The sequence below is a fragment of the Phacochoerus africanus genome, chromosome 7 (assembly GCF_016906955.1).
Source record: "Phacochoerus africanus isolate WHEZ1 chromosome 7, ROS_Pafr_v1, whole genome shotgun sequence".
Classification (NCBI taxonomy): Eukaryota; Metazoa; Chordata; class Mammalia; order Artiodactyla; family Suidae; genus Phacochoerus; species Phacochoerus africanus.
This window is the reverse complement of record NC_062550.1, coordinates 15,921,314-15,947,747: the sequence shown is the minus strand read 5'-3', so window position 1 is coordinate 15,947,747 and position 26,434 is coordinate 15,921,314. Positions and strand designations below refer to the sequence as shown.

At 41.1% G+C, this 26,434-nt stretch overlaps 1 protein-coding gene across 2 annotated transcripts in view; it reads left to right on the top strand.

The window, feature by feature from the left end:
* Positions 1–26,434, top strand: part of POLR3B (RNA polymerase III subunit B) — a 120,252-nt gene that overhangs the window by 20,335 nt on the left and 73,483 nt on the right. For both annotated transcript variants that reach the window (XM_047786477.1, XM_047786478.1), the window contains exons 9-12: positions 455–563; positions 10,242–10,364; positions 16,326–16,445; positions 20,801–20,935. In XM_047786477.1, the coding sequence (XP_047642433.1) occupies positions 455–563; positions 10,242–10,364; positions 16,326–16,445; positions 20,801–20,935 (487 nt within the window). The remainder of the gene's footprint in view (positions 1–454; positions 564–10,241; positions 10,365–16,325; positions 16,446–20,800; positions 20,936–26,434) is intronic.

Here is a 26,434-nt window from a genome sequence, read left to right as displayed (position 1 = left end):
TCTTTTTGCCTCACTATATAACAGAATGTAGGTATGTTTTATTGGATTATTAGTTTCAAAACTCTTAGCACTCATTCATTTCTTCTTAGTTTTCCCATTAGAGTGTAGGCTCATTTTGAAGTTTTTCTTTTAAAATGTATAAAATTGATCACAAATATACCTCACCCTAGATCAAAGCAGTTTAGGTAGAATCAAAGTGAAGTAAGTCAGAATGAATTGGTGATTGTCACTCATCCACCCACAAAATTTCCACTGTGATCTCAAAGCTAAAGGAACAATTGCAGTGTTTTAAAATGTTCATGGAAGTGGCAGGGAAGGCAGAAAAGGAGTTGTGTGTCTTTAAAAGGCATCTGCTGGGAAGGACCTTCCTGATTGATTGGTGATTATTGCTATGGCACGCTGCTAGCTTGAATCTAAGTGGGATGTAGTTTAACCAACTTGTGTTTCCTTGTAGCTCTACCCATGAGAAAAAAAGCAGAACCAACATGGCCGTGAAACAAGGACGATTTTATTTGAGGCATAATACTTTGTCAGAAGATATACCTATTGTCATCATTTTTAAGGTAAGGCTGCAGGTGTCTACTGAAAATTATAAAGAGTTCTTTTCATGGTTTATTTTCATATGTAATTCAAAATTTGGAGCATAAGGAGTCCTAGGAATAGAAAGATTGGTGAGATAGAGGAGTTGTCAGGCATGATGTATTTTATTTTGTTTTATTTTATTTTATCTTAATTTTAATTTTATTTTATTATTTTATTTTATTTTTGTCTTTTTGCCATTTCTTGGGCCGCTCCCGCGGCATATGGAGGTTCCCAGGCTAGGGGTTGAATCAGAGCTGTAGCTGCCAGCCTACGCCAGAGCCACAGCAACGCGGGATCCGAGCCGCGTCTGCAACCTACACCACAGCTCACGGCAACACCGGATCCTCAACCATTGAGCAAGGGCAGGGATCGAACCCACAACCTCATGGTTCCTAGTCGGATTCGTTAACCACTGCACCTTAACGGGAACTCCCCAGGCATGATATATTTTAAACTGAAAGCTAATAATACTGAGGTTCCTGTCTTTCTTAAAATAGTGACCAATTTTTTAAAAAAATAGGTAACATGATAAAGAATTCCCAAGGTGGAGTTTCTGTTGTGGCTCAGCGGAAATGAACCCAACTAATATCCATGAAGATTTGGGTTCTATCCCTGGCTCTGCTCAGTGGGTTAAGGATCTGATGTTGCTGTGGCTGTGGTGTAGGCCACAGTAATTTGAACTCCAGCCTGGGAACTTCCATATGCCATGGGCGTGGCCCTAAAAAGCAAAAAGAAAGAAAAAGAAAAAAAAAGGAATTCCAAAGGTACAGAAGGATATACAGTGATGAGTAAGCCTCCTACGCACCTGTACCTAACCACATAGTTACCCTACCCAAGGACACCACTGCTACTGGTTTCTTGTGTATCCTCCCAAAGACAGCACAGGAGGCTGTAGTAATTTTCTTTTCTGCTTTTTACGTATATGCATGGCACACTATTTTGCACTTGTTTTCTTTTTTATAACTTACATGTTACAGATAGTGTTATATTAGTTCATACCGTTACATTTGTATATTTATTTATTTGGTCACTCCCATGCCATGTGTAAGTTGCCAGGCCAGGGATTGAACCTGAGCCACAGCAGTGACAACACTGGATCCTTAACCCACTGAGACACCAGGGAACTCCAGCATTACCATTGTTTATTTAACCATTCCTTCATCAGTGGACGTACACTTTGCTATTGCAAAACTACTGTAGAATGTTCTATAGAGTGAGGATACTTTAGGCTAATTTCCTAGCAGTGAAATTTTCTAGGTCAAAGAGTATGGGCCAAGTTTGTTCTTTTTTATGGACTTCTGGATTCTGGTGAATTTTTTTCATAAACATGAATCTTTATTTATTTATTTATTTTTGGTCTTTTTGCCATTTCTTGGGCTACTACCGCGGCATATGGAGATTCCCAGGCTAGGGGTCGAATCGGAGCTGCAGCCACCAGCCTACGCCACAGCTCACGGTAATGCCAGATCCTTAACCCACTGAGCAAGGCCAGGGGTTGAACCCGCAACCTCATGGTTCCTAGTCAGATTCGTTAACCACTGAGCCACAACGGGAACTCCAAACATGAATCTTTAAAACTGACTTTTTTCATCTTGTTTATGAATTCTTGGCTTAGAACCCAAAAAGACATTTTTCCTGTAGAAATAGTGTTTAAATGGTATAGTTGTCTCAGGTAATCGTCGGATAATAGTGGACCACTTAATCTCCTCTGGGTCTTAAATACTATGTACAGTCTATGAACAGTTAAATTATAGAATTAATCATTAGGCAAACAGAAAAATAGTTGGCTTTAGGTGTTAGAGTTGTTCACAGTATTTGTAGATTCTGTATTTGCCAGTTTTCCTACTTGCTAAAATTTATTTGTAATTCCAAAATCATCACTTGTGGTGATTTTTATGGTTTTTCATGGCCATGTGCATGCACAGTGGTAAAAATTTTGAGTCACCAACCTGTACATTCCCAGGTGAGGTCAAACACGGCCACACTCTGCTTCTCATGTCAGCTCTCATACTGGAAAACAAGTGCCTTTTTTTATAGTCTATTTAGTGTCGTGTTTTTAGAATTTTTTGTACTTCGTTGGGGCGATTTTGCTGTTTAAAATAGCCCCCAAGTGTGGTGCTGGAGTGCTGTGTAGTGTTTCTGATTACAAGGAGGCGGTAGTGTGCCTTATGGGGAAAACGTGTGTGTTAGACCAGCTTTGTTCAGGCACAACTTACTGTGCTTTTGGACAGGAGGTCAGTGTTAATGAATCAGTGATGACTAGTAAATAAGGTGTCTTTAAACAGGAACACATGTAAAACAGGGTTCTGTATTCATTTGAAGACAGTGTAACCAGGGGCTCACAAGAGCCTAACTTGTAGGAACCATGTGTCACTATTCACTAATTCAGTGTCTGCGGCAACTTTGTAACATATAACTACCATGCATCTGTATATGGACATAAGATGAATCTTGAGGACTAGGTTAATTGAAGTAAAAAGCTCTGGTTATTTGAGGAATTACTGAAGAGATACTGGATAATTCAGATAATTTTAGAAGTTGATAAGCCCCCTAGGTGTTCATAGGTATTGAGTAGATGTTGACAAGTTCATTAAGTCAGGACATATCCATATTCTAAATCTATTATGTGAAGGAAGTTGTAGAAATGTTTTTCAGTGTTTAGTATAAGCTAATGTGCTTGAGTTCTCTAAATGAGATAGTGCCATTCATTTTCTTTTTAGGATGATGATGCTCATGAGGGTAATAGTCGTAACGGCAGTACTGTTATTATATCAGAGGGGCCAGAGGGAATTCTTAAACTTACTTTTAATACCTTTCTTTAAAGTTTATAATTTTTTGTAATTATAGTTTTTGTAAAAGACAAAGTAATTCCGTCCTTTTTTTTTTTTTTTTTTTTGTCTTTTTAGGGCTGCACCTGCAGCATATGGAGGTTCCCAGGCTAGGGGTTGAATCAGAGCTGTAGCCATGGGCCTACATCAAGCCACAACAACTCGGGATCCGAGCTGAGACTGCGACCTACCTCACAGCTCACGGCAACGCTGGATCCTTAACCCACTGAGCAAGGCCACGGATCGAACCTGCATCCTCATGGATGCAAGTCAGATTTGTTAACCGCTGAGCCACAATGGGAACTCCTTGTCTTGTCTTATAGGAATCCCACAGTGCTCAACACAGTATCTTGTGTACCTATATAGTAGGGTTTAATGGTTAAAGAAAATTTTATCCATGTAGAATTACATCTCCAGCAGAGGGCAGTATGTTACTATGCATTAGGAGGACTTTTATGGACTGTTTCAATCTTTGAAAATGCATAGGACTGCTTTCCCTAGACCAGAAATTATAAATTAATTATAATACATATAATCTTGTATCACTCATACGGAAAATGGGTCACGAAAGGCATGCATACATTAAAACCAGAAAACCTGAAATTGCCGTCGTGGCTCAGTGGCTAACAAATCTGACTAGGAACCATGAAGTTGTGGGTTCGATCCCTGGCCTAGATCAGTGGGTTAAGGATTCGGCGTTGCCATGAGCTGTGGTGTAGGTTGCAGACATGGCTCGGATCTGGCATTGCTGTGGCTGTGGTGTAGGCAGGTAGCTGTAGCTCGATTCAACCCCTTAGCCTGGGAACCTCCATATGCCGAGAGTGCGGCTCTAGAAAAAGGCAAAAAGACAAAAAAACAAAAAACCCCCAGAAAACCTTTATTAAATATTTTTTTGGTCTAGGCAACCAGAATTTGATAAAATAATTTCTTCTGTCAGATTTGTTCTAAATGTATGTATGCATTTATAGCTGACTTAAATCCTTTTTAGAATGGGGCTATAAATTAACAATGTGCATTTTTATGTAACCCATAGTCAAGATTTCAGACTTCACTCTTTCTGATTATGAAACGGTCCTTGCATTGTAAAAATTTCAGAAAGCCACTAAGAAGTACGACTACATTTTGGGTATATATTTTTCAAGTCCTTTTTTCCTTTGCCTTTGTACTATACACATTGATTTGATTTGATTTTTTTCACTTAACAATGAAGTGTGGGTAGCTTTCTCATCTGTAATTATAAATCTACATCATTATTTTTGGAAGGTATTGTATAGAATGCATGTATGTGGTAATTTATTTAAACAAATTCCCCCATAGTGGGCCATTTTAGGTGTCTTTTTTCCTCCTAAGTTTTCACTCTCACACACAATACTGGGGGTCCTTATACATACATGCTTGTGCCTGTTGCTGATTATTTTGTGAGACTTAATGCCTGGGAGTGGAATTTATTTTTTTTTTTAAAAAACTTGGTGCGTGCTGTTAAATTTTTCTCCGGAAATGCGTTCACTACATTCTAATCAGCAGCGGGTAAGAATTAAATATTTAAAAATTTTCAGTTCAGATATATTAACTAAATGTATTGGTCACCCATAGTCACTTCTTTGGTCTCCCACCATAGAGATGTTTTAATGAACTCATTTGATAACCACTGTTAATAAGGCTTTTCCATTTGGGAGGCAGGATGTAATATTGCGTATCTTAGACAGATCTAGATGGAATTCCAGCTTCTCCACTTATTGGCCATGAGACCTTGGGCAGATTTCTCAGTCTTCCTGAGTCTTGGATAACTCATCTGTAAAGTGAGCATTTCACGTAAGACTGGTTATGAAGAGCAAATGAGATAATATATTTTTTAAAAAGTACGCTGGGTAGAAAGACGATTCTGTTTCTCTTACTTCATTTTCCTTACACATTTAATGTCAGAAGCCCAGGAAAATAAAGTAGGGGACCAGAAAAGTCAGATCGTTTCTCTTTTTGTGTGGTGTGGCCCTAACACAAACCTTGACAGTCATTAGGACTTGATAGTTGTTGATTGTAGCCAACAATTGGCTAAAAGTGACGGAAGCAGCAGGGTTTCCAGACTCCATGCTGAGTCCGAATCTGACGGATAAAGCTTTTAAGACCTAGATCAGCCTTATTTATGGGCTTGAATCACTCCTGCCCTTGAATCTTTCCCTCTTTACATTTTGTGTCCCTGAGTAGTCGGCCGTTGCGCTCAGATGGCATCTGCAGTTTGAAAACTTCTGTGGAAAGGAGGGTAAATATCAAAGGTGCTGGGTATTATATTATATTGAATTTTTTAAGCTGGAAAGAGAAAAAATTACTAAGATAAAGTTGGCCATTGTGGTTCTTTTATTATCTACTAGAACTGCTGTTGGTAATAGTAGGTTGACTTCTGTCTAATTTAAAGCAAAACGAGCCATTTCTGAATATTAGCTGTTTTAAGAACTTATCCCCCTTCTGTTCTTCACTTCACATAATGTATTTCAGCTCATCCCCATTAGCCTGTGTATCAGGCTCTTCTGCTCATTAATGTTCCTCTGTCTCCTGAAGTCACACTTTGACTCACACTTAGTGGATAAGCAAGAAGACATCATGCCACCTTTTTAAAGAGCACCTCCCCTGATTTTTGTTCTTATTTCTGGTTGCCAGACTGGTGACCTTCTGCTGAAACGTATTATCTCTGCTGTTTTTTTCATAAGGCTATTGAATAGCATTCACTTTTGGCTTATTAGGTGAAATGATTTCAGATATCTGAGGTACAAAAGAGTTCTGTATAAAGCTAGTTTTCAGATGTCTAAATTATGTCTGTAAAGTAAAACGGTTGAGCATTTTGCTCTCGTTTCCATAGCAATATGTCATTTATTTGTAGCTGTGACTCCCGAAGGCTAAATAGTCATAAGTCAGTTCCATCTTTGGCGCTGGAGAGCTATTGATGATACCCTGCCTGAGTTATCACCCTGTATTTCAGCCATCTGATCAGGAAGAGTTTAGGCCTTTTAAAGCAAAGCTTTGCCACTGATCTTTGTTTCTGCACATATGGTGTCATTTACCATGTGTTTGGCATATTTTTGCTTCATAGTTTAGAAATATTTGGAAGGCCTAAGCAGTCTGTTTAGATTCCTGTTAGGCTGTTTGAGAGCTTTGTGCAGTTATAAAATTACTTGGATCAGCAAGGACGACCTGAAGTGACAATCCATATGTCAAATAAGGAAGGACATTTTCATGATTATCAGACACCAAAATAGGCAATCAAGTATACAGTCTTTGGAGTTCCTGTCGTGGTGGCTCAGTGGTTAACGAACCCAACTAACATCCATCAGGACGCGGGTTCAATCCCTGGCCTTGCTCAGTGGGTTAAGGATCTGGTGTTGCTGTGAGCTGTGGTGTAGGTCACAGACTCAGCTCAGATCCCTCGTTGCTTTGGCTGTGATGTAGGCGGGCAGCTACAGCTCCAATTCAACCCCTAGCCTGGGAACCTCCATGTGCTATGGGTGAGACCCTAAAAAGACCAAAAAAAAAAAAAAAAGTGTACAGTCTTTTTTACTTGGAGATTTACTGAACTAAAACTTATTAAGATAATGTAAGTGGCCCTCAGATGATTTAGATTTCAACTTGCTTAAAGAAAGGGGGCTCGTCCAAAAAGCCACGGCCGTTTCAGCTCCGGGATTCTCTTTCAGTGAGACTTTTTCCTGCTACATCACTTTGCCTGCTTGGTTTAGCATCTGTCCCATGTAGATCTCTTTTAGTGTTTGGGCTTTCCTCTGAGAAGTGAAATGCACTAGTTACAAAGTTTTACGTCAAAGATTTTAGAGAAAGGTAACTATTATTGCCTTAGTATTGGTATTTTTTAAATAATATTTTGATTCCATTGAAACCCATGTGGCATTGTTTTGAGAGAATGGCAAATAAAAACCTATATTCTAATTAGCTTTTCACAGAGAAATACTCTTTTCTGTTATTTCTGAGTGGCAACTTGACAGACCAGGAGAAAATGTAGATGTTTCTACAGTAACGTCATCACCATCAGAGTAGGTATAACTCAATGTGTTTGATCAAAAGATAATTTCTCCCCCCCCACACTTATTTAAAAATTAGAACTGATATATATCTATATTTTTTTTGTCTTTTTAGGGCTGCACCCTTGGCATATGGAGGTTCCCAGGCTAGGGGTCTAATTGGAGCCACAGCTGCCGGCCTACGCCAGAGCCACAGCAACACCAGATCCGAGCCTTGTCTGTGACCTACACCACAGCTCACCACAACACCGGATCCTTAACTCGATGAGGCGAGGTCAGGGATCGAACCCGAAACCTCGTGGTTCCTAGTCGGATTCATTTCCACTGCACCATAATGGGAACTCCTAGAGCTGATGATTTTTAAGGATTGCTCTTCTTTAATCCATGAAAGACTAAATGTTTTAATGAATTTGTGTAATTTTTAGAGTTTATGTCTAGTGTCCATATGAATAAATGTATCCAAGACAAAAAGACCTGAAAATTGACATATAAGAAAGAGATTTGTATTCTGAGAACTTCTCAATTGTTCGATAAACTTTTTGGACAAAACTAGTCATATACTTCAATTTTTTTTTTTTTTTAAGTTTAGTGAATTTAATTTCTGAAGTTAGTCTGTTAGTGATCTGTATGAACAAATTTTAGCAGGTTTCTGTTGGTCAGGGATCTGGGTGTTGTGTGGGTTCTGGCTCAGGGTCTTTCATGAGTCAAGATGCCAGCCAGGGCTGCGGTCGTCTCAAGGCTGGATTAGGGCCGGAGGGTCTGCTTCCAGGGTGTGTCACCCCCAGGGTGAGAGACCATCACTCCTCACCACTGGGCCTTTCCATAGTCTGCTTGAGTGTCCCCATGACCTGGGTGCTAGCTCACCCCAGAGGAGCGACCAGGAAGCTGGGGTGCCTTTTGTGACCAAGGCTCCAGAGTCATACACTGTCCTGTTTCCACCTTTTCTCTATAGAAGTGAGTCATTTAAGTTTAGCCTACCCTCAAGGGGAGGAGAATTGGTCTTTACCTTTTGAAGAGCATGTCAAAGTATTGGTGAACCTTTTCAAACCACCACAGTTGGCCTAAAAAGGACATCGTGTCTATTTAATTTCCCCCAAAAGCTTCAAAACGTTCAATAAGCTTACATCTGATCCTAAGGTGTCCCAACCGAATTTGTACAAAACAGACTAAATTCAGTGTAGAATCATAGGCTGTTGAGCTGGAAGGGGCCTTGTTTTGCCCCGTCTTGACAGGAGTGAAGAAGTTGAGGCAGAGGAGGTGATGCGTACCAGGGGTTTTCAGGACCACTTCGAAACGCCCGCTTGACTTTGCAGAGGCGCCCTTTCGGTTGTGCTCAGGATGCTGTTCCCCGAGTTCTGCACCGCACTCGGCATTCTGGTCTCTCTCTCTCTCTCTCTCTCTCTCTCCTCTCCCTCTCTCTCCTCCCTCTCCCCTCTCTCTCTCCTCTCCCTCTCTCTCCCCCTCTCCCTCTCTCTCCTCCCCCTCTCCCTGGCCTCTCCTCCTCTCCCTCTCTCTCCCTCTCTCATCCTCCCTCCTCTTCCCTCCCTCCCCTCCCTCCTCTCTCTCTCATCCTCTCTCTCCCTCTCTCATCTCTCTCATCTCTCTCCTCTCATCTCTCTCTCTCATGTGTGGAGAAGAACTGAGAACTAGTTCATCCAAGATGAATGAGACAGTTACCCCCCCCCCCATTCTGTTTTCTCTGTGTGGCTAATGGAAGAATATTAACCCAAACATAACTGCCCCCCTAACTTCTAAGAAGCAGATTACTTCTCTGCCAAGAGAGGTTTAGTGAGATGATGCTCTATTTCTTGGTATGGCCGAATGCCAGGCGAATATGTGAAGGAGTGAGCCTTAGTACCATATGGAAGCTACAAAGACCTGCATTGCTAACTGCCACCTTGAAACACTTAAGGATGGGGGGGTTCTTCAGCTTAAGTGTGTTCTTAGTTTACAGTAAGGGGGAGGGGGAAGGGAGTGGGATGGACTGGGAGTTTGGGGTTGGTAGATGCAAACTCTTACGCTTAGAATGGATAAGCAGTGAGGTTCTACTGTACAGTACAGGGAACTATATCCAGTCTCTTGGGATAGAACACGTTGGAAGATAGTATGAGAAAGAGAACGTATATTTATGTATGCCTGGGTCACTGCTGTATAGCTGATATTGCCGCAACACTGTAAATCAACTGTAATTTTAAAAAATCCCTTTTAAAACCTGCATAAAGTCTAGCTTGATATCTCTAGAAGAGTGAGGTTAAAACATCCTTTAGGGAAAATCTTTTTAGCCTAAAGGTGCATGATTTGACAATTCTCAAAAAAATTAATCTTGTGGCAAAAATAATTGGTGTTCTGTTTATTTTCAGCCGTGCATATTTTCTTTTTTTTTTTTTTTCCCCTTATGCCTTTTATTTATTTATTTATTTTTATTTTCCCACTGTACAGCAAGGGGGTTGCATATTTTCTTTTTCCTGTTTTGTTTTGTTTTTAGTTTGCCTTTGTTAATTGTGACCAGTGTCTCTACTGCACCTCCCCACTTCCTTTTCTCGTGATGAAACTCATCGAGTATTTTACAGAGAAGCAGTACATATCAAAAAGTGCTTGAGAATGTTTGTTTTCCTCTTCCTAATCAAAATTTCTGTTTCAGGTTCTTCTGCAGCTTGGGCTATGGCTGCCAATGCCAGATGGCACCGTTTCTGAGAAAAGAGCTAGCTTTTGCTTAGAAGTAATACCCACAAACAATGCCAAATTAGCATAAGCAAATGTCAGTGAGTTAACACAAAGCCAACCCTCTTTCTATCTTTTCTTTCCTTCCTAGGCCATGGGTGTTGAGAGTGACCAGGAAATCGTGCAGATGATTGGAACAGAGGAGCACGTGATGGCTGCATTTGGGCCCAGTTTGGAAGAGTGCCAGAAAGCTCAGATTTTCACACAGATGCAGGTGTGTCTTTTCATGTTGTCCTCTGCCATGAAAGGGAATGGGAGATTTAATGTTGCTCCTTGATAAAGCGTCAGATGCAATGACTTTCTGGGGTGTAGCTTTGGGAAGGATGTGAGAGAGATGGGAGGAGAGATAGAGAAGCTTCTCTGACTCATTATTTTAGGGATTGGAGGAGAGACTTTGCCCAGACAAATGATCAGCCCTTGGTGCCTAACTTAGAAGTGGGGTGGGGGTGGGGGGTCAGCAAGCAAGCGGCTTTTCGTCCCTATTAATAATATTAATTAATGGCAAGTACTCTTGTACCTTATTTGCCTGAGCGATATAATTTCTTAAACTGTGGCAACTCTTGCGTAGAAGGGTTTTTTTTTTTTTCATGCGTTTCTCTTTAATGTTCCTTTTTACTACTTATTTTCAGTTGCTTTTAGCATCCAGGAATATGTGGTCTCTACCTCTTTTCCTGAATTCCCAGTGTCACCAGCAAAACAGGCCCAGGTTCAGAGACCACTTTACCACTCCAGAGCCTTCATCGACCTGCGTAGGCACTCCTAGTTGGAACCTGTGGCTTTTTGGATAAGACTCAAAGATGAAGATAGGGAACTGTGTATATGTTAAACGTCATCAAAATAATTCACTTTCCATGTAACAGGGAGCCCTAACAGCCGTGCTTACAATTTTCGGTTATATGTTTGTAAAGTGTTTTGCTGAGTGTAAATCAATAGTGACATTCTTCATAGCCATCTCATTCCTACTATAGGAGCACAAGAGACTGTTCTTACTTATCCGGGTGTACATTGTCTAATACGTGGGTTGCTTACCACAAGGTAAAATTCCAGGCTACTTCTTTATTGTCCCCCAGGATGCTTGTAGAGAGAGCATTTTCCTACTTGTATCAGTATGTGTTCTGAAAAATCAAACCAGTCTTGATATTTTCATGGACTGAGCCAAACTTTTAGGGGAAGGTTAATTGTCACCTGTAAGTTTATATAATTTCAAAGCACAAATCAGTAGGGATTATTCTCATCACCGCCTTCTTCTTTTTCTATAGTTAATTAACAGTCAATTCTAGTTGTCAAGCAGGCAGCTTCAGGAAAAGTTGTGTGGATTTGGGAGTTTCTATTTCTGGTCTTAATTGAAAGTGAAATATTTAGTGAGCATGTATCTTTGTTATAAACTGAAATGATACTGTCCGGAGGTTCCAAAAACATGAAGGGATAATATTCAGAAATACCCAGAAACATGCTCCATTTGGAGGATACACTCTATGATTTAAAGCTGTGAAATACAGCAGAAGAGCAGTTTACCTTAAGGTACCCCAGTGGATTCAATAAGATCCATTATTCATTTTATTACAAACATCGTCATTCTTGGTCAGATAACCCTAGCATCCTAAAGCTGTTTGAGCAGGAACTGAATAGTGGGTTGGAAAATCCTTCATTTATTTCTCTGAAATAGGTACTGACAAAAAATTTTAGCTAACCGAACGAGAAAAGTTCAGTTAAAAGATGAGAGTATGCAATCAGTTAACATAGAAAGAAATACTCCTCACATGAGAAAGACAAACACGAAGTAGACGTTTGAGATGGCATGTTTTCTGTAGGCTGGATTAAAGCAAAGATAAATTATTTGCAACTGATACAAGGTTACAGAGGCCTGTGTAATCTGAAGTGGTTGATAAATTGGACATGCAGTATGAGTTAGGGCAACATGAAATATTTTGTTATTCTAAACGAAATGTAGCAAGTACACTTCATTTTATGTGATAGAACTTTTGACAACATGGCGTGTTAATGGATTGTTTAAAATCTGTTTTGATTTTAATGCCTCCCTTTTTAGTGTCTTCTCCCTTCTGCTCACAGAGCCTTTTTGCTGTATATATTGATCACAGATGATTTTTTTTTTTTCCCGTCTTTTCTAGGGCCGCACCCATGTCATGTGCAAGTTCCCAGGCTAGGGGTCCAATTGGAGCTATAGCCACTGGCCTATGCCAGAGCCACAGCAACGCCAGATCCGAGCCGTGTCTGCAACCTACACCACAGCTCACGGCAATGCTGGATCCTTAACCCACTGAGCAAGGCCAGGGATCCAACCGCAACCTCATGGTCCCTAGTTGGATTCGTTAACCACTGAGCCACGATGGGAACTCCCCCACAGATGGAGGATTTTCAGCCTCCATGCTGGGGGCTCTGATAAATAGAGAAGAAAGTAGTTATTACCTTTTGGGAGAATAGGAGGCACTAGGAGTGTCATCTTGGCCTGTTATGAACAGATTGGATTTTTACCCCTGCCCTCACCCTGTGAACCCCTGGCAACTTTATTAGGTATTCTAGGAAAAAGGTGACTTTCCATTATATCAGAAGGGATACTAGGCTTCCCTGTGTTCCTCTCTTCCTTAAGAAAGTAAAGAATCTTTCTCAAGGAAGCCAGAAGACCAGCATTTAATGAAGACAGCTCCTATTAGGGAAAACCGAAGTACCTGTCTGTTCCCACCAGCAGCTGACTTGCTCTAATCAGTTACTTAGTTACTTCTTACTACTTACTAGGTTACTGCAGCATGTATGTGTTTTAAGTGTCTTAGTTGGTCTTGCACTCTAGTGACCTTTTAAAAGGGAAGCTCTAGATTTGATACTCATTCGGTTCCAGGCACTATACTAGCATCAAAGAAAAAGATGACACATTGTCTAGTAAGAGACATGCATGCAAATAGAATATTAAAATGTAAAGTGATCTGAACACGAATGGAAGTACTCAGTTCTTTATACATAGGAGTTAAGATAGCAGAGAGAGGGGAGTGGGTAGGAAAGGCTTCAAAGAGGAAGTGATACCTGATCTAGATTTTGGAGTATGGAAAAGAACTTTTCCAGGCAGGTAACTGGGGACAGGAATTCCAGGATAAAGCACCAGGGATCTCAGCCCTTTCCTCTGACGAAGTTAGACAACAACAACAAACAAAAAACACTCATTGCTGTTACAAACTAATAAGAACCGCATGATCTTCTTTGAAAGCTTTTTATTATGGGAAAAGTTCGACAGACAGAAAGTGTGCAGAGTAGTATTATGATCCCTCACGTGCCCATCACCCAGCTTCAGCAATTAAAAATGTTTTGCCATTCTCGTTTCATCTACCTCTCTACCTACTCCTCACCTACTACTGGATTAGTTTTTAGTATTTCATTTTTTAGGTGAAGTTTATATACATTGATATTTACAATTTTTTTTCTTTTTTTTTTGTCTTTTTGCCTTTTTCTGGGCCACTCCCGCAGCATATGAAGTTCCCAGGTTAGGGGTGGAATCAGAGCTACAGCTGCCGGCCTATGCCAGAGCTACAGCAAAGTAGGATCCGAGCCATGTCTGCAGCCTACACCACAGCTCACGGCAATGCCAGATCCTTAACCCACTGAGCAAGGCCAGGGATCGAACCCGCAACCTCATGGTTCCTAGTTGGATTCATTAACCACTGAGCCACGACGGGAACTCCTACAAGTCTTAATTGCATGATTTTTACAAGACACAGACTCTTTCCATTGCCCCTAGAAAGTTCCCTCGTGCCCCTTCTAGTCCATCTTCACCTCCATCCTCTGATTTTTCTCCCCACAGTTCTTACTTTTTTGCCATAGTTTTGTTTTGCCTGTTCTGGTTTTTTGTATGTGGAATTGTGCAGTGTGAACTCTTTTGTGTCCAGCTTCTTTGGTTGAACATATTGTCTGGGATTCATCCAAGTTGTCTCTCTTTCTGTTATTTATCCATGCAGTTTGTTCCTTTTCATTGCTGAGTAGCATTCCTTCCACTGTATGAATAGACCATGGTTTATCTTTTCCTGTTCGTGGACTTTGGGTTTGTTTCACTCTTTGGCAATTGTGAATGAAGCTGTGGGAGTTCCTTTTGTGGCTCAGCAGTTAACAAACCCAACTAGGATCCATGAGGATGTGAGCTTGATCCCTGGCTTCACTCAGTGGGTTAAGGATCCAGTGTTGCCATGAGCTGTGGTGTAGGTTGCAGACGCAGCTTGGATCCTGCACTGCTGTGGCTGTGGTGTAGCCAGCAGCTGTAGCTCGGATTGACCACTATCCTGGAAACTTCCATAAGCCATGGGTGCAGCCCTAAAATACCAAAAAAAAAAAAAAAAAAGCTGCCATAAACATTTCTGTATAAGTCCCTGCCCAGACAGTCTGGCATTGCTCCTAGATAAATACCTAGGCATAGAATTGCTGGATCAAAAAGCAGTTGCGTATATGACTTTCACAGAGTTGAAAACTGCCAGATCTTTTTCCAAAGTGCTGGTACCATTTTGCCATCCCCCCAACAGTGTCTGAGGATTCTGATTGCTTCATGTCCTCGCCAGCATTCAGTGTTGTTAGTCTTTTTAACTTTAGCCATTCTAGTGGCTGTTTGGCGCTATCTCATTTTGGCTTTAATCATGCATTTTCCAGATGATTAGATGTTGCATATTTTTTTATGTGCGTATCAGCTTCCTTTGTGAAGTGTCTGTCCAAAGCTTTTGCTCATTTTCCTTATTGAGTTGCCTTTTTATTATGGAATTTCAGAGTCCTCTTTTTAAAAAATAAATATATCCTAGCTATAAATCTCTTGTCAGGTTTATGTATTGCAGGTATTTTCTCCCAGACTATCACTTCCCTACTCTTTATCTTAGCTGTGATGAGTTTTTAATTTTGATAAAATTTGATTATCAAGAGCATTTTTTTATTTGCTTTTTATGGTTATTGATTTCTCTTTAAAGAAATCTTTGCCTGCCCCAAGAACAGGAGCACTTTCTCCTATATTTTATTCAGGAAACATTATGGTTTTAGTTTTTATGTTTATGTCTAAAATCCATCTTAAATTAATTTTCCTGTTTGGTGTGAAGAAAGGGTCAAGGTTAATTTTTTACTTTATGGATGGTTATTTCAACACCATTTGTTGAAAAGACTTTCCCTTGCCCATTGAATTGCTTTGGCACTGTTGTCAAAAATCGGTTGACCATAAAAGTGTGGTTTATTTCTGGACTTTTATTCTCTCCCGTTGATCTGTTTTCTGTTGTTATCCTCACCTCACACTGTCTTGATTACTACAGCTTTATAGTTGAAATCACATAATGTAAATCCTCTGACTTTTTTGAGATTGTTTCCGCTATCCTAGGACTTTTGCATTTCCATATAAGTTTTAGAATTAATCGATTTTTTTTAAAAAGCCTGCTAAGAGTATGATTAGCAAGTATGATATTGGTCAGTTTAGAGAGAATTTTAACAATAAGTCATCTTAAGAGTATTAAATATTCCAGTCCATGAAAATGGCATAACCTTCAATTTATTGAAGTCTTGTTTTCTCTCAGCAGTGCTTTGTAGATTTCAGGATAGAGGTCTTACATGATGTGCTTTCTTTTTGAGGGGAAAAATCCTACCCCAAGTGTTAGCTGTTTCTTTTTTTTTTGTCCTTTTTTTGTGTGTGTGTTTTTAGGGCTGCACCCGCGACATATGGAGCTTCCCAGGCTAGGGATCGAATTGGAGCTGTAGCTGCCTTCCTAGCCACAACCACAGCAACATGGGATCCGAGCCTCGTCTGTGACCTACACCATAGCTCACAGCAACGCCAGATCCTGAACCCACGGAGTGAGGCCAGGGATTGAACCCGTGTCCTCATGGATGCTAGTTGGGTTTGTTAACTGCTAAGCCACAACAGGAACTCCTCATCTATATTTTCTAAGTTTCACAGTGGTCCCTATCAATTTTATAGTAAGAAAAGAAATTGTAAAGGAAAAAGGAAACCAGCCTATTAAACAGCATATAATACTATTTTGTCATTGATTTATGATCAATGTTGATTTTTGACTAGGACCAACTCAGCTTTCTCTATAACCAGGGTCCTTGACTTTTTTTGTTTTCAGTGTCACGTATGGGTAATTGCTTAATAAATTCTCTCTGATGATGTCATTCACACATTATTGTAATATATCGTGTTTTTTTATAGGCATTAAAATATATAGGGAACAAAGTAAGAAGGCAAAGGATGTGGGGAGGTGGACCAAAGAAAACCAAAATAGAAGAAGCGCGAGAGCTCCTGGCTTCCACCATTCTGACCCACGTACCGGTGAGTAACCCCTTTGCAACTGTGGATAATAATAATGGTCATTGTGGGGTCCAGGCCTTTTGTTATAGGATTTTGAATACAGGCTTATGTTAATTAAAGTCTCCTTCCTTAAGAAAAGAGAGAATCTGGAAGAGAGCTCTCCAGTGAACTGCCCCCGGACATAGTCTTCCATTATCAATAGTTCATTTGTATTTAGAGAATGTTAACTTTATTGTATCATTGCTTGATCATGTTTACTCTCTCTGTTCTTCTTTCAATCCAGAATTACGGTTTTTTTAAATATGCATACATATATTAGCACTGTGACTAGATTTCACTTAGGTATTTTTAAATAAATCAAAAAAAGCTTACAATGCTCTGCCCCTATGGATCTTTTTTTGAATTGCAGTAAAATATACATAATATAAAGTTTACCATTTTTACATGTATAGTTCTGTGACACGAAGTACATTCTCTTGTGTTACCATCACTGCCATAAATAATAAAATATCAGAGGGGCTTATCCTTGAGTTATGGAGTTTGCATTGTCCAGCCTCCTTGGTTTTCATTGAGGATGCTCCGGTCCAGAAAATGAGCTGATTTGCTTTGTCACCCTGCTGGTTAGTGGTGAGAAGGCGGTAGAATACCATCTTCTGAGCCTTGACCTGGTGCTTAATATTTATTTTTTTTATTAACTTATCGTTAAACAGAGATCAGCCATGTTGGCAAGCGTCATTCTTCTCCCATTCCTGTTTAGTACATATGCTACTCTTTCTAAGTTATAAAATTACTTGTTAACCTAACAGTGTAGTTCCCGATGAATTTGCATGTGTATTATTCACAAGTGATCTCATTGAGGGATTGCAAACTCTACTTTCAGGGACTGATTATAAAAAAAAAAGGAAAGTTGAGGAAACTCTGGAAGTGGAGAGTGACCACCTAGGCACATTAAGAATCAGGTTTTTCTTGGAGTTCCCTTGTGGCACAGTGGGTTTTCGATCCAGTGTTGTCATTGCAGTGGCTTGGGTCACTGCTTGGTGCAAGTTTGATCCCCATTCCATGGGCATGGCTGGAAAAAAAAAAAAAAAGGTTAGGTTTTCTTTTTTCTTTTCTATTCTTCTTCATTTTTTTTTTTAATGGCTGCACTGGCGGCGTGTGGAATTCCCAGGCCAGGAATTGAATCCAAGCTGCAGCTGTGACCTATAGAGAGCAGCTTTGGTAACGCCAGATCCACTGTGCTGGGGATCCAACCTGCACCCCTGCAGCAACCTGAGCTGCTGCAGTCAGATTCTTAACCCACTGTACCACTGTGGGAACTCTCACATTTATTATTTTTTAACACCTTGTTAGCCAAATAATAAGGGTCTCTGATTCTGTTTTGGCTGCCATTTATTTGTGTGTGTCCTTGATGTAATGCAAAGAATTAGAAAAGTTTTAATGTTAAAGCTGGGTTTGAACCAAATTTTGAACTCTTAGATGATGAGAAAAACAGTTTAAAACTCAAAATACAAAAATGAGTAATGAAAAAGACTAGGGCTTTAGAGCCAGAGAGATAAGGATTCAAATCCTGGTTTCTTACGTTCTAGCTGATTTCCTTTGGGTAAATTGTAACTTTTGTTGTTGTTTTTTTTGTTTTTGTCTTTTTGTCTTTTTAGGGCTGTACCCACGGCATATGGAGGTTCACAGAGCTACAGCTGCTGGCCTACGCCACAACAATGCGAGATCCGAGCTGCTTCTGTGACCTACACCACAGCTCACAGCAACGCCAGATCCTTAACCCACTGAGCGAGGCCAAGGATTGAGCCCTTGTCTTCATAGATACTGGTTGGGTTCATTAACCACTGAGCCATGACAGGAATTCCCAGTTGTGACTTTTTTAAGCTTCAGTTTTCTCATCTGTACAATGAAGCTAGTACCACTTCCTCACAGGGTGGTTGTGATGATTCAGTCATGCAGTGTACATAAAGCTCCAGGGTTCTGCACATGGCCATAGGGTCTCTGCTGGGGGCTCACTTACCTTGACAGTGACTGAGGAGACCTTTTGCTTAAAGAGGCTTAGCTGATAGAATGCTGGCTACACTGACATTCACTTGCTGAAGCTGATACAGCTGAACATTGACTCTTGGTGTGGTTGAAGTGGGCCTAAGCTCAAAGTTTTCTTATATAACCCAATGAGGAGTAAAGTCAGAAGAGAGAAACCAAGAAAAGACCTTCATTTCCTAGAATGGTTTACCTAAGTGTACTGTTAGAAGTGATTTTAGACATAAGAAGGACATTTTTATTTAAGTAGGTATGTATGTATTAGAAAAATACAACTAGCACATCAAATCCATTTTTGTAGTATTTGGGATTTTATGGTATTATTATTGTAGGATGAGGCTTACTTAAAAATGAGTCGTTTAGTAGGAGTTCTCCTGTGGTGCAGTGGGTTAAGGATTCAGCTTCGGTTGCTTCTGTGGCACGAGTTCAACCCCTGGCCCTGGAATTTCTGTATGGCATGGGCACAGCCAAAAAAAAAAAAAGAGTCGTTTAAAGTTGACTAAAAATATTAAGTAACTTAAGTGTTATGGAGATAGGACGATAATCATAATGACGGTATTGGAATGACTAATGTGCAGAAAGCACCATTTCAGCTGTGTCTGCACACCTGATGGAGAAGGACGGCTGGGATACTCAGCAGTCCCAGCACGTGATCTTGAAGGTGAGCTGCAGAGGCTATGGCTTGGAACCCTAGCCTCTCAGTTCCTCGGAGGCCGTGGTTCTCAGTACACTTCTCAGACGATAGCGTAGAATCAGCATCACCTGGGAACGTGTCAGAAGGTCTTTGACTCTTCCTCAGACCTGCTGAATCAGGCGCTCCGGGGGTGGGGTCCCACAGCCCTGCAGTAGTTGTCACGCACACTGAGATTTAGAAACCGTGCTCTAAGGCTTTTCCCAAGGTGCCCAGGACCTCTTTTTCCTCCAAGGTCATATTAAAAGGACTCTAGCATTTGGGTGACAACAGTTCTGTTTCAGTGTTCCAAGCTCATCTGGTAGGTCTTTTTTCTCTCCTTCTTTCAGATAACCCACAGGTCAACACCCTCAAAGGGAATCTGAACTATTCCTGGCATTCTACTAAAAGGTGATGGCAGCCCCTAGATGAAAGGATTCCTACTTTCCATATCAGTAGGAAAAAATGGGCTCAGTACTAACTCAGCTTTTTGATGTAGACCAAAAGTTTACTTTTCAGCATATATTAGTTTTGGGGCAAAATGAGTTAATGTTCTGGTGCCTTTTAAAGTGCAGGGCGGGAGTTCCCGTCGTGGCGCAGTGGTTAACGAATCCGACTAGGAACCATGAGGTTGCGGGTTTGGTCCCTGCCCTTGCTCAGTGGGTTAACGATCCGGCATTGCCTTGAGCTGTGGTGTAGGTCGCAGACGCGGCTCGGATCCCATGTTGCTGTGGCTCTGGCGTAGGCCGGTGGCTACAGCTCCGATTCGACCCCTAGCCCGGGAACCTCCATATGCCGTGGGATCGGCCCAAAGAAATAGCAAAAAGACAAAAAAATAAATAAATAAATAAATAAATTGCAGGGCGGCATCTACAAACAAACCAGTGCAGTGATTTAACCAGTTCTTATTTAACTTATTGATTGGACCAGATTCAGATTTCAGTTGTATCAGAGAAGATTGAAGAGAACATTTGCAACAAATTCATTCATCAACCCATTCATTCATTCCATAGATACTTGTTGAGTCCTGTTTTAGTACCATTCTGGTCATTTATTCCCACACAACAAACATTTCCAAAACCTAATGGCTTGAGAGAGAGCTGTTTACGCTGTCTCTCCTGGTTCTGTTGGCTCAGTGGTGGGGAAGGGGGTTCTCGGCTTGGGTCTCATGAGGTTGCAAGCAGAGAGCAGCTGAGGGTGGTGTCATCTGAAGACTCAACTGGGCGAGATATCCAAGAGGGTGTCTTCACTTGCATCTCTGGCTCCTCATTGTGTTTCCACGTGGTCCCTTTCCCCAGTAGAATGTCCTGGACTTCTCACATGGTGCTTCAGGATGCTAAGAAAGGAAGTGAAAACTGCTCATTTACAGGCCAACCCAATGGGGGTGATGAATTCCACCGCTTAACTAAGGAATGACATGACACATGGGGTAGGAAGGAGTAGATGGTGGTCATCTTTGAAGAAGAGCTACCACAGTTTTGAGCGCAAAGATAAAAAGTCATTACCTCAGCTCTCAGGAAGTTTATAGACTAGTTGAATTTCTTCGAAGAGGCATAATTATAACAATTCATTATTTTCTTATTCAAATCTGTAACATAGGTTCTTGAGATACCTTAAATGTAAATATGCATCATCTCAAATATGTTCTCTAATTTCTGAATTACAGGTTAAAGAATTCAATTTCCGAGCCAAGTGTATCTATACGGCTGTGATGGTGCGAAGAGTAATTCTGGCCCAAGGAGATAATAAAGTTGACGACAGAGATTACTATGGTAACAAGCGGTTGGAGTTGGCAGGACAGGTGACTTAATTATTTTATGTCATAAATCTTAGTTTATTTTCCTCAGTAAAAATTAATTTAGTGTTCATTTTAGACAGGGGGAAGAGATGGTTGAATGGAATATAGGTTTTGTATGTTTGAAGTATAAACATTTCACATGCAACTTCCTCTTTGACTTGAGAATTTCTTTAATCATGAAAACTCTATCTTAATTCTTTAAATATGTTACCACTACTTTGTCTTTTCTTGAGATGTTTGCCTTCATTCTGTTTACTGTAGAAAGTGGAGTATGACTTTAAGTAATACCGTTCCTTTTCTCTTAGGCTGTATTATACTCTATCACTCAGAGAGTAAGTATAGCTTGGTAAGTTATACTTTATCTTGAGAGTATCTGTCCCTTTCAACTGGGTGACAAGTGTCTAAAAGTCTTTGAAACTTCAAGTTTCAGCATTTAAATCAGAAATTGCCTTTAAGTCAAAGAGCTACAGTTATAGACCCGGCTGCTTTTGATATTTTCTATTTTTTTGTTTCAAAGACGTGCCTTCATCCCACTTAGGATTCACTAAGTTGGGTCTGTAAATATATGTCTTAACCACATTTGAGACATTTTTAGGCTTTACGTCTTCAAATGTCTTTTTTGTACTAGTCCCTCTTCTCCTTCTGACTCAAAGTATGTTGTTAGACCCTTTGATGTTAAGGCAGTGTTAGTCTTCAGTCCTTTTCTCTTCTTCAGATTGGATAATTTCTATTGATCTATTTTCGGGTGCCCTTACTTTTTCTTATATCATCTCTAACATGTTACTAAACTCTTCCAGTTAATTTTTTTAAATATTGTGTTTTTTCAGTTCTAGATTTTTTGGGGGTATTTTAGCTTCTATTTCTCTACTGAGATTTCTTGTTTCTTCATCACAACTGTATTTTCATTTATATCCTTGAATTTTAACAGCTGTTGTAGAATCCTGGTCTAATTCCAACATCACAGTCATCTTAGGCGCTGTCTCTTGATTAGGTTTTCTCTTTTAAGTGTGGGTCATGTTCTCCTTTTTCTTCGTATGTGTAGCTGTCTTGGATTATATCCTCATGGACGTTGTGGATGATGAATTGTAGAGACTCAGGATTCCGTTTTATTCCCTTGAAGAACATTCTGGTTTTTGCTTCTTTTCAGGCAGTTAGTCTTGGCTGTAAACCTCTGAATCATGTCTCCTTGTAGCAAACAGCTGAAACTTTTTGTGTCTTTCGGTCACAGCTGGGGTGCAGGATGTTCTTCTTGCCATTCTTGTGGTTATTTGTCTTAAACACATTTAAAAAAAATGTTTTTAATTTTTTAAAAAAAGGTTACAATTTAAAAACCTAACAGTAAATTAGACATTACAAAATAGCAGATATTAAAGTAAAAGTGGTAGTAGACAATAAAAATGTCTTGAAAACATAATGTATGAGCACAGTAAAAGGAATTTCAAACAATCCCAAGAAAGTTTAAAGTGAAAATGCGTCTTTCTCCCACATCTGACCCCTCCCCGCTTTCCACAGTTCTCTAGTCCTTCTCCCTGTTAACAGTCACTTTTCACTTCCTCTCCTTTATTCTTCAGGAGGTGCCCTGTGCACATACGAATATCTTTATGAACTGGCATTTTCAAGTTATGCTGCTGGAAACTGTTGGCTTGCAGACATTCAGGCCTGTGTGAATTTATGCTGTTTTGTGGGCCTCCTTTGAGATCTTTTGTTGGGGCAAGTTTGGAGTCAGGCTTTGCAATTTTAGAAGAAAGATAAAGGAACAATTTGTCCTCATTAGTGTGAAGCAGATATTCAAAGTATTCAAAACAGTATGCCTGCTTACCTAGGAAGGGTTTAACCAGTTAAATATGTGTGTTGCTACAGAAATTGACGTATGCCTGCTTTTGTATAGGCGCTTTTTAGTTATGAAAAATTTCATACATGTTAGACTATATATGTGTCTGTGTATTAAGACTCATAAAGCAAATATTCACATGTCCCAACTCAGCTTATGAGTGAGCACAGCACTAGTATGTTGAATCTGTTGTACACCTTCTCTGATTCCCAGCCCCCCCTCCCACCTGTCTGTCCTGGGGGCTCTGGCCAGGGACCTGCCTGTTTACCTGGTGCAAACCCATCCCAAAACATTCCTGAGCATTTACTGAGATTGGTTGAAACATAGGTCCATTTCCCAGCAGCATTCTTCAGCAGGCCTGAGTGTCAGATGTGAGTTTCAAGATTTTTTTTTTTTGGTTTTTAGGGCCACACCTGCAGCATATGGAAGTTCCCTTAGGGGTCAGATTGGAGCTACAGCTGCCGGCCTATACCACAGCCACAGCAACTCGGGATCTGAGCCTCCTCTGTGACCTACACAACAGCTCACGACGACACCGGATCCCCAGCCCGCTGAGCGAGGCCAGGGATCGAACCCTCATCCTCACGGATACTAGTCGGATTCATTTCTGCTGTGCCACAATGGGAACTCCCTCAAGATTTTTAAGGCATGAACTCTTCCTCAGAATCCTGATATTAAAACAGGTAAAAGCTGAGCCTCTGGTTGAGGTGGGGTGTAAGTGCTTGTTTCTTTGCCTGTTTGCCCTTCCCCCTGAAACTCCTCTTTGAAGTTGATAAACAGTCTGCTCTGCAGAACCCCCTGTAGACTCTTTGGCCAGCCGGGCAGGGCCCTTGGTGATCTTGTCCCTGTGCGCCTTTCCAGTGGGCCAGTCCCTCCTTCACGGGCCCACCAGGGTGCCCTTTCATCCTTCTCTGCCTCTGAGTTATGCCTTCTGCCCAAGTCACCCCTCCTTTCATTCCGCTTCTTCCCCCCCATCCTGAGGAGCTCCTGCCTAGTCCTCATTCTTCTAGTCATCCTCTCTGACACCACCTCTGAACCCCAAGAGTTGTTAGTTGCTTTGTCTTCTAAATACCAGCAGCACTTGGTTCAGGTCTCTTTGCATGCTGAGTTTCCGTAAAATTCTCTGCCCGCGTGCTTCTGTCCCCCTTGAGACTCTCAGCTTGTCGAGGGCAGGAACCACTTATATCCATCTCTCTGACCCCAGAGAAAGGACTAGGCACTGGAGATGCAGTAGTGAATGAAACTCGATGAGGTTCCTTGCTGTCAGGAGCGTCCACTTTGGTAGAGGAGACAAACAGTGAACAAGTAAATAGTAAATCAGTGTGATATTAGATGGTCATGAGTGTTTAAAGAAAACCAGAAACAGGCTAATCGAGGTTGGAGAGAGAGTGGGGTGTTGATGGGGGAAGGGGTGTTACTTTGTTCTGGATGGTCCGGAAAGACCTCTTTGAAATGGTGATCTGTTTTAAGCTGAGCCCTCAGACATTCCAGCTGAGACTTGAGTGAAGAGAATCTAGTCCCAGGCAGCTTCGGGAACTGCATTCTCTCGAGGCCGGCGCAGCACATCCACCCCAAGGCAGCGTGGTATTGGAGGAACTGGAAGACGGCCAGTGTGGCTGGAGTGTGAGGTGTGGGTGGTGAGACAGGACACAGGACAACCAGCACCGCAGGCCATGGGGAGGGTTTAGACTTAGTTTTGCATGCTGTGAGAAACCACAGGAAAGTTTTAATCAGGGCAGTGCTTCGGAGATGAGCAGGCCAGGAATGTACTGGTTGGCAGGCTGTGGCAGTATTCCAGAGGGCAGGTGATGGTGGCTGGGATGATAACAGCGGCAATTAATGACCACATCTAAGATTTTAAAAACTAGAATTGCACGATGAGAGCAGTTTTAGGTTTTGAGAAAAAGCGGATGTTTGGAGTACTTGCGAAGTTCTCACTGGTGAGTGGTTAATGCCAACAGGTGGGTTTTTGGCCCCCTTCCAGGCGACCACTGTTGGGGGGGTATACCTATCCCCACCACCCCCACCGATACCCATTTTTTACAGTTTTTAATTGGAAAAAAAAAATCATGCTGTTAAAGGAGTCGTTAAAAAAAAAAGTTTGTTTGGAGGACTAAGGCATGGCGTCTAGGGGGGAGAGGAGAGACCATCCTGTTGCTTGAAAAATTCAAATTGAAAAGAGGGTTCCCATGTGGAGGAAAACCTTGCTTCATAAACAATGTCAAGACATAAAAGGCATTGTGTTGGCAAAAATATGTAAAAACAATAGCTGCTAATTTCACACCCCATGGGATGGGAGTATAAATGTGCTTCAGCTTTAGATAACAGAGCCGCGTCCACCGGCCAGGCTGGTTCACGGAGCTTTTCCCTCAGTCTCTCTGCCACCAGAGGGCCGGCCGGCCAGCCGCCAATAGAGGTGTTAGCAAAACCTACCCGTTTCAGGCTTAATCTTTTCACCTACCTTTTCTTTTTCGGTAATGTGTTCATTATTTGCCGAGTATTACTCTATTCTTTGTCTGCACATTTTTTTGTTTCGCATGCAGCTTGCTTTGTATGGGTGAGATATGGAACGGCACCAAAATCCGGCACCCTGGAAAGCCAGGGATTTCCACCCTGTGACAAAAGAATGCCGTCTTGACTTCAGAGATTGCCTAATCCCAGCTGTTCTGATAATGTAATTAAGGCTGCCTAATGTCTTTAATTTTGCAACCAGTTTGTGTGAAAAGGAGAATTTGGCACTCTGAAGGCTTACACACTAAATAGCAATCTCAAGACGCCTAATTAGAATTCTCTGACATTAAGCTAATTGGTGAAACTGTATTTCAGCAGCTTAACTTCTTTATTAATTTTTTAAAAGCATTTTCATTGAAAATCAATTGACGAGCTGTCAGCATTTTTTCTTAAATATTATTTGCTCTTTAGTGCTCCTGTCTTAGGCAGACTGAAAGGCCTCGTACTAACAGTGAAAGGTGTTGAATATTATCACCAGCATTCCATCCCTTTTAATCATTTCACTCTTGACCTAAATAATGTGGCTTATTGTGTGACTTGGCCTGGTAGCATCTACTGCTCTGTAAACTGGAGAACATTATTTCTCTTACATTGAAATTTTTAAGGGCGGGGTAATTTATTAACGAGGCAATAGTTTTGTTGAGTGTGCTCTTACTTTTTGCTTGTTTCGTCCTGGGGAATTTCCTTGTATTTGAATCAGAAGACCAGAACAAATTCAGCTGGGATCCAAAAAAACTTTGTCATAATTTGAGACACAAAAGTCCAAGTGTAAGGGACTCATTGAAACAGAGCGGAGCTTTTGTGGTTTGGGTTAAGGGCATTTGCTTCTGTTCAGGATGCTTATTCAAGTTCCTTTGCCAGTTTCCACAGGAAGTTGCTGAAATGTGCTTCTTCATCCGTCTGCCCGGCTGCACCTGCTTCCATTCCCATATTCTTTCTTTCCAGGAGGGAGACTGCTGGGTCTGAGTGGAAGAAAGGATTAAGCCCTCCAAGGAGGAAGCTTTCTTTTTAGAGCACTTCTGACATAGTAAATGAAGTCCAAGATCCTGGCCTTCCCATCTGCAGAGCTGATTTTGGTAGAAAAGGGGAAGGATGTGTCTACCTTAAGGGGGAAGAGCGGAAACTCACCTTCCACTTAGGAACTGCTCTTAGAGGTGTTC